Source organism: Charadrius vociferus, unplaced genomic scaffold (assembly GCF_000708025.1).
Source record: "Charadrius vociferus isolate BGI_N301 unplaced genomic scaffold, ASM70802v2 scaffold195, whole genome shotgun sequence".
Classification (NCBI taxonomy): Eukaryota; Metazoa; Chordata; class Aves; order Charadriiformes; family Charadriidae; genus Charadrius; species Charadrius vociferus.
Window position 1 is genome coordinate 4,183,907 of NW_009648539.1, and position 16,327 is coordinate 4,200,233.

The 16,327-nt window shown below is 38.3% G+C and overlaps 1 protein-coding gene across 1 annotated transcript in view; it reads left to right on the forward strand.

Annotated features, from left to right (window-relative positions):
• Positions 1-16,327, forward strand: part of ELP2 (elongator acetyltransferase complex subunit 2) — a 66,783-nt gene that overhangs the window by 27,297 nt on the left and 23,159 nt on the right. Inside the window, exons 3-7 of the mRNA XM_009885917.1 lie at positions 1,808-1,958; positions 3,214-3,291; positions 8,764-8,828; positions 14,966-15,032; positions 15,949-16,083. Coding sequence (XP_009884219.1) covers positions 1,808-1,958; positions 3,214-3,291; positions 8,764-8,828; positions 14,966-15,032; positions 15,949-16,083 — 496 coding nt within the window. The remainder of the gene's footprint in view (positions 1-1,807; positions 1,959-3,213; positions 3,292-8,763; positions 8,829-14,965; positions 15,033-15,948; positions 16,084-16,327) is intronic.

Sequence of the window (16,327 nt, forward strand, 5' to 3'; positions counted from 1 at the left end):
AGGAATGACCTCTTCTTAAAGCTTCCCCCTCTCCAGTTTCTTGCATACCACAAATTATCTGTTTTGTCTGTATTTCTTGTTCATACTTCTTTGTTTTACCTTGACTATTGAACCCTGCATATGTCTCTTTCAAATTGTTGATGTTGTGTCATGCTGTGTTTTACTTTAAACATTGTTTCTTCTTTTCTGTAACTTATCTTTTTCAAATCAGCCTTCACTTAAAAAATTAGCTAACCGATCATCGGGTGGGTTTGTCTAGCCATATCTAAAAGATGCTGTTTGTACATTCTTGAGTCATCAGCCTTCTGATGACTTTTCTTTAAGCTGCCTTAAAAATCTTCAAACTATGAGGTTCGTTTTTCTGTACGCTTCTTCCTCATTTCTTTATATTAATTTCTACTGATTTCCAGTCAACCTGTATAACAGTGTAGTGATTGTATATAGGTAGTCTTACCAGAATTTTACACAAGTTGGGGTAGGTATTAAAAAACACCACCAAAATAAACACCACCACCCCCCAAAAAACAAAACCAAAAAATCTGTGCAGCAATTCAGTTTTGTCAGCGAAAATGAGAATATTAAGGAGATGTGTTAATTTATAACTCATACTGTAAAACTGTAAAGCAAAATATGGAGTATGGTGTAAAAGAGACTTCAGAATGAACTGAAATTTAGATAACAAATTAGAATACCTTTTTCATCTGACTTTTAAAATCTTACATATTAGGTGTTGGTTTGTGAATGGCTATGTGGGTAACCCGTTTCATAAGCTGTCTCAAACTGGATTAGACTTGGCATTTTCAAAATGCATGAGAATCCATACTCGGGGGAAGTGCACCAGGAGTACTTGTTATCAGGCCTGTTTGATGGAGGAACGTTCTCAGAAACAAATAATTTCTCATCTTGTTCTAGTGTAACTGTTTACATATTTATTTAAAATACTTTATAGATTTCTTTATTAACTTCTGCTGATGACGTGCACAGTCTTATGGCAGTCTTTGAAGAAGAATATGCCTAATGTGCACATTTTAATGACACTTCTAGACTAGTGTAAATTCTTAAAAATAGGCAGAGTTCTATATCAGACCAATCAAAAATTCTTACTGAGGCCTATCATGTTATATTTTGGAAAGAGATGTCAAGTGCATTTATGACAAAATTCAGATATATGCTGGACAACTTCTGGTCACAGGATTAAAAGCTTCTCGTTTTGTTCTTTGTGTTTATGAGGAACAGATTACAAAGTGAATCACCTGTATTGATTCATTAAGAAAGTAAGTACTTAAGTCCAAATTCAGAGTTTTTGTTTTTCACATTGGTATTTTGAAGGAGTAGAAAGCTATTTTGATTTGCGAGAACACACTAAATACTGCTGCTAGATCTAGCTGCTACTTACTCCATTGTGTTCTCTGCTCTGTCTCCTTCACTAAGGCTCTCCAAACTTTTATGTGATGTTCCTTAGGGTGAGGGGAAAAAGAAGGAGAAAAAAGAAGGAAAATTGCTCTTCCTAACTGCTGTACTATTTCCAGCTTTCCAAAAGGAATGGTGAGGTTTGTATAGTGTACACAGGAACATTTAATTCTGTTCTACTTTGAACAAAATCTTATCAAGTCGTTACTGCTGTATCCCTTCTCTGTGTTTTCCTTGAATATGCTATAGCTAAAGCATAGCTTGGCAGATGCCTTGCCGTCACAGGTATACAACTCATTTTCAGTGTTAAATTATTTTATTTCTTAAAATAGCTTTAAAAATTCTTTTAGTAAGTTACTGGAATTTAAAACTTTGTAAAACTTTCTGATGTGTTCAGCTTGTGAAAAGCATTCCACTCGAAGGCCATGCTGAAGCTGTTTGTGCTGTGGATGCTGTCTACCAGTCAGATGAACCTGACTTAAATCTGCTGATAGCTTCTGCAGCTTCTGACTCTACTGTGAGAATCTGGGCTCGGCGTGGTTCAGAAGGTAACTTTTTTTTAACATTAGGGACACCATACTGGCTTAATAATAATGATGAATGCCTATCCATTGAAATACTTGGCTAAATACTAACATCTTCTAATGCAACTACATTGATTTATCTTCAAACTTTGGTACAACAAACCCACTGTATTGCTCTTTGAAAGCTGAGGGTTTTACTAGTTTAACAGCTTTGGGTCAAATTTGTTCTGCAGAATGATTTATCTTTGTTTTTCATGTGATGTGCTGTCTGAATTTACTTTTTTCTTTTTAATATGTATTCAGAATCTGATAGTCTAAACCATTGTTTTGCCCTGTAACATGGGGGCAGACTAGCTGTATGTGTGTGAAGTAAAATTACTTAGTAAAATGATTAATGCTGTCATTAGAAAGGTAAAGTTAAAGTAGTCACTTGTTTGTTACTATTGACTTGAGTCCAGTGAAGTTTGGGATAATAAGATCTTGACATTCTGGTGAAATAGGCCTTTGTATGGACACGTGGGAGAACAGCTTGTTGAAATACGTAAGAAATAAATAGGGTGGATAATCTAGATTTAAAGTGTTATTTGCTAGTTGTGTTGTACTGACTGCATCTCTTGCTACTTTCTTCCTTATCTGGTGTACTTGAGGATTTCACATTGCCCTGCCTACATGAGAAAACTAGGTTGAAGATGCCAATCTTCAGTTCCATGTTCTGGAAGGCATTTCTCATGCTCCCAAAGAACACCATGAAGTCCTGGCATTTTGTTTTTGTCTTGTTGTTGTGTGTTCCAGTGATGGAAGGACCAATTCTGCTTCTGTAGAGAGGTTTTTCTGCTGTCCTGTTGGTTACTCTGGTCTTGATGGCTTATCAGTTTAACTGCTTCTAGGATCTTAGGGGTGTTTGCAGGTTTTTCCTTATCTGTCTATTTGCTCTTCTAGCAAATGGATTCAGTTTTAGCTTTGTGTGTAGTGAATGCAGTTGGCACAGGATATAATTTGCAATATTTATTGCGTCTGATGTGTTACCACAGTGAAGCTGTACAACTTTAATACTCAGTGGAGAACAGTGCTTGTCTTTGAACTCGGCTAATTCTGGATGAATTTCTGTGGCCGCACAGAATATAACATTATTTAGGCTTCTGAAAAAAGTAGAAGTTTTTTTAACTCCTTAAAATAAAATTGAATGGGAAATTTTAACTACGTAATGTAGTAGGAAATGACAGTGTAACTGTAATACTTATGATGAACGAGATCAACACTGACTGTTCTTGTTTTCCAGCTAAATGCATTGAAATTCTGCAGTTTGGAAATGGATTTGTTATGGATGTCTGCTTATCTTTCTTGCCTGGCAGCAATGGTAAGTACAGCTGCACATCTTGAATATTAATGCAGGAAATGTAAAATCTAAGAAATCCCCCAAATCGCTTTTCATTTGACTGACTCCAGACCCTTGTGCTATATTTTTTGTTTTCTACAGAATCAGCCTAAGCTTCTGCTTGTATGTAAAGATTTTCATTGAACTCTCCTTAGTAATTAGAAAAATACTGTCTAATTACAGTGTCTTCAAAATGATGCTCAAATGGAGTTCTTTAGTTGAACTCTTGAGACAGAGAGCTTAAAAAGGGGGTACTAGGGCTGTAAGTGAATAGGATAGGATGATGCTGTTAGTTTCACCCACTCTTTATGGTGCTGCTGCATATGTTCTTGTTTGGATTGAAGGGCAAGATCCAGAAAAAGAATCTGCAGGCCTGCATCAAAAATTGCAGATTAACAAGCAGTATTTATTACCTATTCAGTCTTAAGTATGAATAAAATGAGATGCTGAACAAGTTTAACCTGACTGTTCAGTATGGTTTATAGTTTTCTATTAACGGAAATGTTCAGATTTTGTAGCCTGCCACAGGCACGTTCTGTTGCAAATCTGTAAAAGCTTTTTTAAAAAAAATTAACAACACCTGAATGTATCCTCAAGCCAGATACATATGTTGAATTAGATTTGTGTTTAAGTATCATTAGAGCCTTTCACCTGGATGGAGGTTTGCCAGGCTCCGAAGAGGAAAAAGTGCTAAAGTTTCTTACTTTATCTAGAGTTTTCAACTATTAGCTGCATATGTTCCATGGTGATGTGCTGCTTGATTTTTATGCCTTCAGAACATTTATAGAGAAGCTTTTTTTACTCTTTTGTTTGTGGTAATTCTGGAAGGTATGAAAACTCTATCAAGATGCCTTGTCCCATTTGGAAATGCTAATGTCCATTTCCAGACTCTGTGTGATATCAAAAGCAGCATCTGCACTGCTGAAGAACTTTAAACCTCTCTCTCTCTCCATTTTTCCTGTAAATGTACTAACAGGTGGTTGTTGAGATGAAGTTAAAAGGCTTGAGGGTAAATTAAAATCATTACCTCCAGTGTAAATTTTCCTTAGAAGTGAAGTGTCTGTGGTACCAGTTTAGTGAGTATAAAATTCGTATTGCAAAGCAATAGATTATTTCTTTATTTATGATACTGTGCAGGTAAGAAATTCTCACGGTAGCACTCTAGAGTAGTGCATCTGTTTAACATTGAAATCACCTTGTATGTAAGGGAAGTGACTGTTCATTTTGGAAAAACATTACATGAAGGTTATCATATTAATTCTTAGCACTAAATGCTTCTGAAACCAAAATTGCATGGAATACTTGGAATTTCTTTAAATGGTGGAATAGCAAGCATTTTGTTTTGTTGTGAAAATGTCCCAGAGTCCCCAAATCCCAGTGTTGCTTAAAGTTGCATTCAGAGCGGGACGGTCCTTTATTGTGGCCTGTTCCAATCCTGATTCAAATTAGTTATCCAAAACAGCACAGTGCTCATAACCTGAAAAAGAGTACTTTACTTTTCTGAAGAACTGCAGGTATTTTCAAATGTGAAATTATTTGCATAGTTTTTGTACGGAAACTTGAAAAAAGATCCTATACATTTATGCTTTTAATGCCGGTTCCAATATGAATGATCTGTGCTGCTAAAATTGTCAAGAAACGGTTTAGATTTTGAACCATAAATGTATGGTTAGAAATGTTTCCCCTAGAAATCTGTAAAGGGGCTTTTAATATAGCATAGCCATGTTCTGTGTTTTCTCCCTAAATCTGTCCTAGCAGTCCATACTCCTCTGAACAAAACCAGTTCAGTTGTATGTTAGTTCTGAAATCTAAATAAAGTAGCTCAAAATATATTATTAAAAATCTCACTGCTGATCATTTTGTCAGAAGCATTAATCTGTAATGGCAATTTGGAATTTTAATGAGCTTCAGCAAAAAATGACCTATGATAACTTTAGGAGTTGCTCTGAAATCTTTTTGAAGGCTGTGTTGGCAGCTGTATTAAGATTTAAAGAATCTCTTCTCTTGAGGACAATCTGCAGTTTTGAAGTCAGGAATTAAATACAGAATTACTTTTCTGAAAGTCGTAAACTACTCTCCTGAGCTAGAAGTATTTACAGTAACCTCTGATTTCACCAAGCAAAGACATTTGCAGGTCGTGTTGGAAACTGATTCATACGTAATGGGCGCATTAACTTTCAAAAGACATTGAAGTTCATGATGCCTAGTACTTTAACTGATTGCCCTTGAAAATAAGTGATTTAAAAAAAAAAAAAAGGTTAAGAACCATTTTTTGTGAAGAAGTCAAATGGGGAAAGCCAATAGATTGCTCAGGTTTTTATGAGCAAACATTTGCAGCTGGTGTATAGCTTAAGCACTTTGCTGGCAGCCTCTTAGTTAAGGAGTTTCTTTGCAGTTGTTTTCTGAGTCTTGAAGAAGAGCTTTGTACTGTTTTGTTTTGATTGGTTGCTTTTTGCCTTGCAGTGTCTGCAGAAACTGTGCTTCTAAAATGCTGGGAATAGGATTTACTGTTTTAGGGATCTTGATCAGCTTTTTTGTCATATACTGTGATTCTTCCTGCCACCTGGATAATGGTGGTGCTGTAGCTTGGCCTCTAACAAATAAGAATTGTGTCCTCAGAACTGAATTGCAACAGATTGGGGGAGGGGGGGGGTGAAGAGCGAGTGAACCTGAAAAAGCTTTGTGGATCACACTGTCCCCATTGCGATTGGACCACAGTTTTCAATTAATTTTTTCTATTTCCTTTGCAGGACTTTATCTCAATGACATTCAAATTCTAATACTCTAGAGCATTTATGTGAAAAACTATATGCTAGTCTGTTTTTGCCGATTACATATTTCTTGATAGAATTTTTTGAGTGAAAGTACTTGCATTTGTCTGATACAGCAACCGGATCATAGTTCTTTTCTTGTTTTTATTAGTCAAACTTTTATTCCATTGAGTAAGTAGGTAATTACTGTAATGGCCAATCACACAGAATCACACAGAATCTTCAGAGTTGGAAGGGACCTCTAGAGATCACCTAGTCCAACTCCCCTGCTAAAGCAGGATTGCCCAGAGCACATTACTCAGGACTGCATCCAGGCGGGTCTTGAAAATCTCCAGAGAAGGGGACTCCACAACCTCCCTGGGCAGCCTGTGCCAGTGCTCTGTCACCCGAACCGTAAAGAAGTTTCTCTGTGTGTTGGAACGGAACTTCCTATGTTCCAACTTGCACCCATTGCCCCTCGTCCTGTCACTGGGAACCACCGAGAAGAGTGTGGCTCCATCCTCCTTCAACCCACCCTTTAGATATTTGTAAGTAGTAATAAGGTCTCCCCTCAGCCTTCTCTTCTCCAGGCTAAAGAGTCCCAGCTCTCTCAGCCTTCCCTCGTAAGGGAGATGCTCCAATCCCTCAGTCATCTTGGTTGCTCTTTGCTGGACTCGATCCAGCAGTTCCCTGTCCCTCTTGAACTGGGGAGCCCGAAACTGGACACAGTATTCCAGTTGTGGCCTCACCAGTGCCGAGTAGAGGGGGAGAATGACCTCCTTCGACCTACTGGACACACTCTTCCCTATGCAGCCCAGGATTCCATTGGCCTTTTTGGCAGCAAGAGCACATTGCTGGGTCATTGACAATTTACTGTCTACCAGGACCCCCAGATCCTTCTCCTCAGAACTACTTCCCAGCAGGTCCACCCCTAACCTATACTGCTGCCTAGCATTCTTCCTCCCCAGGTGCAGGACCCTGCACTTACTTATGTTGAACCTCATTAGGTTCCTCTCTGCCCAGCTCTCCAGCCTGTCCAGGTCCCGCTGGATGGCAGCGCGGCCCTCTGGAGAGTCAGCCACCCCTCCCAGTTTGGTATCATCAGCAAACTTGCTGAGGATACACTCTGTCCCCTCATCCAGGTCATTAATGAATATATTAAACAAAATCGGACCGAGTATTGACCCCTGGGGGACACCACTGGTTACCGGCCTCCAACTAGACTTCGTGCCACTGATCACAACCCTCTGAGTTCTGTCACACAGCCAGCTCTCAATCCACCTCACTGTCATCTCATCCAACCCGCACTTCCTCAGCTTCCTAATGAGGATGTTGTGGGAGACAGTGTCAAAAGCCTTGCTGAAGTCAAGGTAGATAATAATCTCTCAATAAAATCTATTTCTCTGGGGAAGGATGATACTGGCTCTGAGAACATGCATTATATTGTATTTTGTGGAAGACAACCTCACTCTTGCCCAGTTTCTGTGGACCTGAAAACCAGGTCTTCTTTCAGAACAGCTCATTACCTTCAGTCTGAAGCAGTCTTTTTTGGCCCTGTGTAAAGCAAGGAGGAGATGGAGGGGAAATGTGACTTAGAGGTTGGAGAGAAGCAAGTGGTGGAGGTGTAAGAATGTGAAATGTGACTTAGGAGTGTGAAATTAACAGCAGATAACTAGGCACAGATTTGGCACAAGCAGAAAGAGGAAATTAGTGTAGAGCATAAACTTGCTATAAATATTCAAGTGAATTTTTTGTCTATTCATAGTAAAGATAAAATTATCTCTATAAAGGGGTGGCATTTAGTTTTTTGTTTTTTTTTTTTTTAAATGAAGTAGTTGATTTTGGTGAAACTTAGTATTTTGTTTTCTATCCAGACTTGAAAAATGCAAATGTCTAGCCCTGATAACTTATTTCTTCATGATTTCCTAATCAATTCCTTTTCTTTCATGATATAGTCCCTAGCAGTACTACTTTATGACCCAAGAAGAGTGGACTAAGGGTTAACTATTTTTCCCCATCATCTTCTGTGGGAGAAATGAACTGCCTAACTTCTCTTATTTTCCCCTTAGACATAACTTTTTCTGGTTTGATTCAATAGACATATGGTTTTTTGCTCACTTTTTAGATAGCTGGTAGAAGTAAATTACTACTCAAGACTTGAGTAGGTGTATAATAGTTAAATGCTTTCATAGCCTTGTGTACAGTGAGTGGTGGTCTGTATTTTTTGGTCTGTCTTTTTATTTGCTGTATAATAATTATACGAACTCCATCTGTATACCTATTTCAGTTAATTCAGGAATTTGAACTGTATTAGTTGAAGTCATTTTGCTGCTTGCTGCTTTTGTGTTTAGAGCAAATGCCTGTTAGTATCAATAAAAATAATTAATTAAAAATATCTAGTACTTGAACTTCCTGCAGATACGTGACCTTGAAGGAAATGACTGTTTAGCATTTTAAGTACTTGTAGATATTATTTACATGCCAAAATAACTTCTGAGTTTTGTGTTCTTGAGATAATAGTTTATTTCAAATAGCATTAGGTGTCTAATTTAGAAAACGTAAAGTGCTATCATGCTTGCCTGTCTGTGTATGTTAATATATTTATTGATACTATATTGATTTTTATATGATTTATATAATTTTTCGTATCTTAGAATATTAGATTTTGTAACTTAACCAATGAAGACTTTTTTTTCCTTTCCAGTACCAATACTGGCTTGCGGTGGTGATGACTGCAAAATCAGTTTGTTTATACAGCAGAATGGTCAGGTAATTACAGGTGTTAGTTTTGTTTTTTTTTTTTCTCTTGCCCAGAACATTGCGCAGTTCTTCCGGTTCTTTTCATATGTGCTGCAGATTTTTTTAATTTTCTTCAATAATTGCTTTCTGTCTCTAGATAGCCATCACATGCAACTACCTGTGTTCAAATAGTTCATGAGTTTTTCTAGGTAATCATGAAATGCCCATACGGAATGTTGAAGTTAGGAAAAACTAACTTTCATGCACTAAATCCCATTTTTTTCCCCTGTGTGAAGATAGCCTGTGTTTCTATTCCCACTGATATAAAATAGCTACGACTGTTATTTGTTGTTGAGTATCCATGTATTGAATGGTTCATAAGGAAATGATGTTACTTTCAGCTTATAAATTCTTACAAAAAAACCCTGATGATTTCTATCTGTGGAATTGTATGTTGCGAAGTATGCCCTTTGTGCTGAATGCTTGTGAAGGTCGAAAGAAGTATTTGAAGGAGTATATGGTCTTCTAAAAGCACATACATTTTTCATGTATTATTTGGAAGCTGACAATCTTTAGTTTTTCATAAAGATAAATGTTCCTCCGGTGCGCTAGAGAGAGATTCTGTCCTCTCTTGCATCTCTTCAGAAATTTTGTTAGACTCTGAAGCATGTGTTGAATGACTGTTTTCCAAAACAGAAGTCTATATCACTTCACTTAAAAAAAAACCCTCAAACCAAAACCACTGCCTGCATTACACCAATGAACTTACCATTCAGAACTCCCACTGAAACTGACATATGACACACTTGCTCTTCTGGATTTGTTCAGACACAGTCCCCTTAGAGATTAAAGAACAGATACTCCTTTTTGCTTTTTGAGAGAGATATAAGCTACTTTATAGATAATTTTGTCTGCTCACACTGCCATATACAATAAGATTTATTTTTTTTTTGTCGTCAATAAAATAAAGTGTTCATCCTTTATCTGCTATGTACAGTGCTTTCTTGATGACTAAGTGGGGAAGAAGGGTTGCTGTCCTAGTGCTTTTTTTTATGTAGCTTATGAGTTAAATCAGTTTAATGTCATTCTCTGGGAATTAGCAGTGGCAGAATGCCACTCATGATTCTCAGTGTGCTAAAGAAAGACTTTTATCTCAGGGGCTGTGCAGTTGATTTTCCTTATTCAAAATTTGGAACTTGTTTTTATGTATGGTATAGATTACCAAATAATATGCAGTTTGACTGCCAAAAACATTCAGACATACATAACTTATTTTGCTAGTTGTTGACCAAACTTTTGAGTATAACAACATTCTTTAGCCATTCTTAAATGCACCCAATCTGTGAAGGATAAAGGAAGGTAACTGGAATTAAACAAGCTCCATCTTCAGCTTTGTAAGCAAGTTCACGGTGCTGTCTTTTTTGGTGGTAGGAAACTATTCATACAAGGGTGAGAAATTCTGTCTTATTTTACATGAATTATTTTTTCACACCTTCAATTTTAGGAAGTATTTTCACCAGATGTCCTGGCAGAGTTGGCGTTCAGAGTCTCTCTTTTTTAAAATGAGGTGGGACTTCTGGTTGGTGCCTATCTTAACTTTCCAGAACATCTCTTAAATAAGTGGACTGTACAGACCTCAGAGAGAAGAGCCTGAATTGGATTCCATGTGGAGTAAAAGTGCCTGTGTAGTGCATTACAGCAATTAACAGAATGAAAACATCCTTGCGAGCCTTCTGACATTAATTCCTTCCTAGCTGCTAAAGAGAGGTTCTTCTCTTTACTCGGGTTCTGTCATATCTGCTGACACCTTTTTTTATGGCTTCTGTAGTACTTTTAAAGGTGTTTGAAGGAAGAGTTACTGTTGTCCTGCCATTTTTTAATAGTGTAGAAGAGTGATTAGAATCTAAACTTCTGTGTCATTCCCTTACTGGTAAGGGCCTGTAGCTGTGTCCTGTTAACTGTGACTCTTGGAAGCTTCTTTCTTTAGTGAACACCTTAAAAAGATTCTATGAACCCAAAGGTAGAATGTAAGTTCGTAATAGGATGTTCTAATGAAACTTGGAGGGTGTTGTTACAGTCGGAGGGAGGATGAGGCATCTTCAGTTAGCTGATTCAGGTTGCCTTTTGGTAAACTGATTAATTTTACAGTTGAAATATATTTATTCATAAAAACTCCTTGGTTTTTGAAATTGAGTGGGCAGCCTTCAAATCCTTTAAGACTGTCTATCCATAGATCCCTTACTGTGTTAAGCAGTAGAGAGAAAATGAACTCTGCTTTTCTGAGTTCTTGAAAGAGGGTATTGATTTATAAAAGTACCCAGGGAAAAATCTTTCAGAAATCATTATCTGTCTTCCTGCTTGAGATATTGCAGGCCTACAGAGAGGAAGTAAGTAAAGCAGAGGATCAAAATAGAGCTTTAAAACAGAACATTTTTATGTTGAGCTTGGCTTCTGTGAGAAGGTTTTGCGGTGCATGTTGGACTGTGTTTCCCACAAATAATTTGGCCTAATTGAAAAGTGCAATAAGACACTCAAAGATAATTCAGGCTTTGTCTAATTTGATGAGATCAACAGCTGGGTAGAGAAGGGATATCACATCTAGAGTCTGGTGGAGAAAAACTGAGAAGACTTGGACCTCTGTTGCCAAATTTGCCAAACAATACTACCAGCCTGGTCCCGAAGGACATGTTACCAAAGTTGGGCAGAGTTAGTTGTGCAGAGTGTGCTGGGCATGTCCACAGACAACCTGGCTTCATTATTTCTGCTATCTACAGAACAGCTTTATTCTTTGCCTAAAATAAGAGACCAGATTGCTGCTGTGCAAAGTGTTCAGAGATTAGTTAAAAGGCATGGGAAAACCTGTGAAGGAGGTGAGTCAGACTATGAGCTTTTGTTAGATTTAACTGTTCATACTGTGACTTTATTCAGGTGAGGACCAAGGGGAAAACTGAAATAGAGAAGGAGAAATATAAGACTGTAGAAACAAAATCTGTAAAAAATGAGAAGAATGACAGATCAAAATACTTGTAAATATTGCCTAGGCAATGAGAAAAACTTTGACTGAATAATTTAAAAATAATGATGTGCATCTGCAAGAAGCTTTAAATTGATGCAGTTTTAGAACAGAATACATCTGAACAAACTGCATATGTGATTCCAGGAGACACAGACTTCAAAGAAAATGGCAAAAACAATACAAAAAGACCAAGCAGAAGGCGTTCACTGGACAATTTTTATGGGAAACAATATCTTGAAAATTTTGTGTGCATGCTTGTTCTATAGCACAGAAGAACTGCATGCTTGACTTAAGGCTAAGTAGTGCCTAAAGGCCTATTTAGGAAATGACTTAGAAACCTGAGGTGGTATTAATAACCTCAAAGTAATTAGTTTTACTCTTTAAAGAGAGAACAAATGTTTGCTTTTCTCAATAGTTCTCTTTGATGTGAGACAATGAGGCTAATTTAAAAAAAAACAAACAAACAACACACAAAAAACCCCAAAACACACCACCTTGAAATTAAAAATAGGAAAATGATTAGATGTGTATTAATATTAAAGGCAAGTTTCAGGAGATACACACGTTTAACATAAAAGGAACCATAAAAGACAAGAATGTTAGCAACAGTTCAGCCTGAACCAATCTTTCAGTGGGGAATAAATTTACCACATAACCTTTGTGAATGTAAAATACAGAGCATTATGTCAAAGAGCATATAAATGAGATTTGTATTCTGGGGGAAGTAAGGAGGGGGGATGAGCAGAACTGCCACCTTGGACTTCTGAAAGGTGGACTTTGGCTTGTTTAGGAGCCTGGTTGACAGAGTCCCTTGGGAGGCAGTCCTGAAGGACAACTGAGTCCAAGAAGGCTGGGCATTCTTCAAGAAGGAAATTTTAAAGGGGCAGGAGCAGGCTGTCTCCATGTGCCAAAAGATGAGCTGGCAGGGAAGACCAGTCTGGCTGAACAGAGAGCTTTGGCTGGAACTCAGGAAAAAAAAAAAAAAAAAAAGAGTTTATGACCTTTGGAAGAAGGGGCAGGCAACTCAGAATGCCTGTAAGGATGTCGTGATGTTATGCAGGGAGAAAATTAGAAGGGCCAAAGCCCATATAGATCTTCATCTGGCTACTGCCATAAAAGACAATGAAAAATATTTCTATAAATATGTTAGCAACAAAAGGAGGGCTGAGGAGAATCTCTATTGGATGTGTGGGGAAACAGAGTGACCAAGGCTGAGGAAAAGGCTGAGGTACATAATGTCTTCTTTGTCTCAGTCTTTAATAGTAAGACCAGTTGTTCTCTGAGTGCCCAGCCCCCTGAGCTGGAAGATGGGTGGGGAGCGGAATGAAGCCCACGTAACCCAAAGGGAAATGGTTAGCGACCTGCCATACCACTTAGACACACACAGGTCTATGGGGCCAGATGGGATCCACCCAAGAATACTGAGGCAACTGGCAGAAGTGATCACCAAGCCACTTTCCATCATTTGTCAGCAGTCCTGGCTAACTGGGTTGGTGCCAGTTGACTGGAGATTAGCAGACGTGACACCCATCTACAAGAAGGGCTGGAAGGAGGATCTGAGGAACTACGTGCTTGTCAGTCTGACCTCGGTGCCTGGGAGGGTTATGGAGCAGATCATCTTGAGCACCATCACGTGGCATGTACTGGACAACCAGGCGAGCATGGGTTTATGAAAGGCAGGTCCTGCTTGACTACCCTGTTCTCCTTCTATGGCCAGGTGACCCGCTTAGTGGATAAGGGAAAGGCTGTGGGTATTGTCTGCCTAGACTTTAGTAAAGCCTTTGACACAGTTTCCCACAGTGTTCTCCTGGAGAAACTGGCTGCTCATGGCTTGGATGGGTGTATGCTTCGCTGGCTAAAAAAAAGATGGCTATGCCCAAAGAGTTGTGGTAAATGGAGTTAAATTCAGTTGGTGGCTGGTCACAAGTGGTGTTCCTCAGGGCTCAGTATTGGGGCCAGTTCTGTTTAATATCTTTATCAACAACCTGGACGAAGGGATTGAGTGCACCCTCAGTAAGTTTGCAGACAACACCAAGTTGGGCAGGAGTGTTGATCTGCTTGGGGCTAGGATAGATCTACGGAGGGGTGTAGACAGGCTGGATCAATGGGCTGAGGCCAGTGGTATGAGGTTCTGCGAGACCAAGTGCTGGGTCCTGCGCCTGGGTCACAATAACCCCATGCTTGGGGAATAGTGGCTGGAAAGCTGCCCCGGGGAAAAGGACCTTGGGGTGTTGGTTGATAGCCAGCTTAACATGAGCCAACAGTGTGCCCAGGTGGCCAAGAAAGCCAATAGTGTCCTGGCTTGTATCAGAAATAGTGTGGCCAGCAGGACTGGGGGAGTGATTTTACCTCTGTACTCAGCACTGGTGAGGCCCCACCTCAAATCCTATGTTCAGTTTTGGGCCCCTCACTACAAAAAAGACATTGAGGTGCTGGAGCACGTCCAGAGAAGGGCAACAAAACTGGTGAGGTGCCTGGAGAACAAGTCTTATGAGGAGCGGCTGAGGGAACTGGGGTTTTTTAGCCTGGAGAAAAGGAGTTTGCGTTCCTGTGTTCTTGAGCCTGTGTTCATGCGGAGTTTTCTATCAGCAATTACAGTTCTTGATGTATACCTTCTCTAGAAACTTAGTCAATAAACTTAAGAAACAGGGAATATTGCTAGCCCTATAAGTAATTCTTATTAATAGTATTATATTACTAATTATTGAAATAATTTCAAAACAGCTAGTCTTCTTTTACACTTGATTTTACCTGTATTCATTTTCCACATCATCTTGCAGTTGCATCCGCTTCACACGTGTAATAGAATTTACTTACCATGTTATTCTTTGTGTACCACTATAAGCCTGATAAACTTAAAAAAATTTTCATCTGCATCACAGAGTGTAGCCTCTTGAAGGTGAGCACCTTAAATTTTCATTTTTTCCGGCTTATACATGGAAGTCCCATAATTGACACGTGTTTACCCAATGGTGGCAAAACTGAAAAGGCTTATTTAGAAGCTATCGGTAAAATACAATACTTAGTAGCAGCTTATTTTTCCAGTTTCAAATAACAGAAGCTGTAAATATAAAAGACTTAAATCTAAAGCTAATTGCTGATATGTGCATGATAAGTGCATTTCTATGATGTAACAGGAAATTTTATTCAGTTTCAGAAAACATTAATACTCCCTGGCCATGAAGATTGGATAAGAGGCATTGAATGGACAGTCTGCGGTCAGTATGAAAGATGAATAAAGTGGAATACTGGTTTAATGACAGTACTACTGTTTTACTCCTCCAACAGATGGCTTTGACACACTGTAGCACCTAAGCTCTTGTGGTTGTGATTATTTTATTTTTTTTCCCTGAGATGGTGGCATAAATATTAAAAATCAAGATAGAACTTTGTGTCCTATTAAAACATAAGAATTTTTGAACCTATACTACAGTTATATTTTAGTTATCAAAATTATGGCTGCAGTGGGATTGATACAGAAGACTCACATCCCTCATTTTGTCTTGCTTACTTCAAGTTTACCTGACTGGTACCTAAATGCAAACAACTAGGAGTTTTAGCAGCTTGTCCTTTTCAATATGCAAGTGTCTGTATATGAGTGAGGAAGAGTTGTCTGCTTTTTAAAGGGGGGGGAAAGTAGAGGGAAATAGTACTTTTCCCCACCTTTTTTTTTGTTTTTAAGAGTAGGAAGTTAAGAGGAGAACCTATTCAGACATTAACTAATCTAGTAGTTCTTGCAATGCCAAAAATAAAGTAGAAGGAATTAGAGGATGCTACAATCCTGCAGAAAGAAAACGAGGAAAGGAGTTCTTGAAGAGTATTGAGGCTGTCAGAATTTCGAGAGTGAAGGCCATTAAGGAGTAGGGAAGTATATGTACAATATCTACAGCATTTACCGTATCTTATAAGCAGGGAAATGTCCATAATCAGTGTATTATAAACTAGTAGAGAGTTTGAAATAGGAGAGTGAGTTGATGTTGAAATAAAACAGCAGTTTATGATAGTGTGTACAATAGGAAAAAATAGGTTAATGCTGTAACGCGTGTTTGGAAAGATGGCATGTCATGGCAGTGGTTCCAGTGAAAAAGCAATGGAAACATGACTCTATTTATTTATTTTTTTTTAACCAAATAGGTGAAGACCTTTTCTTAGCAAGCTGTGCTCAGGATTGTTTGATAAGAATTTGGAAAGTGTGTACAAAATCAAAGCAAATTCCAGAAACTGAAGATGATTCCATAAGACTGAAAGAGAATGTTTTTACTATCAAAGGTAGGTAACAGCTGTAAAACTCTCTCACACAACTTTTCATTTGTGTATCTGTTCGTGGTTTCAGGGGAGCTAACAAGGTGGTTACCATCCAGTTTGGTTTGTTTCTTGTATTAAAAGAATCTGAGAGCAGTTTGGCCTTATATTTATTCAGCTGTTAGAAAAAATGTAGTTATTGTGACTATGTAAAGTTAATGATGTGTTACAGAAAAATGGTAAAGCAGTGAGAGAGCTTAATATCAATATG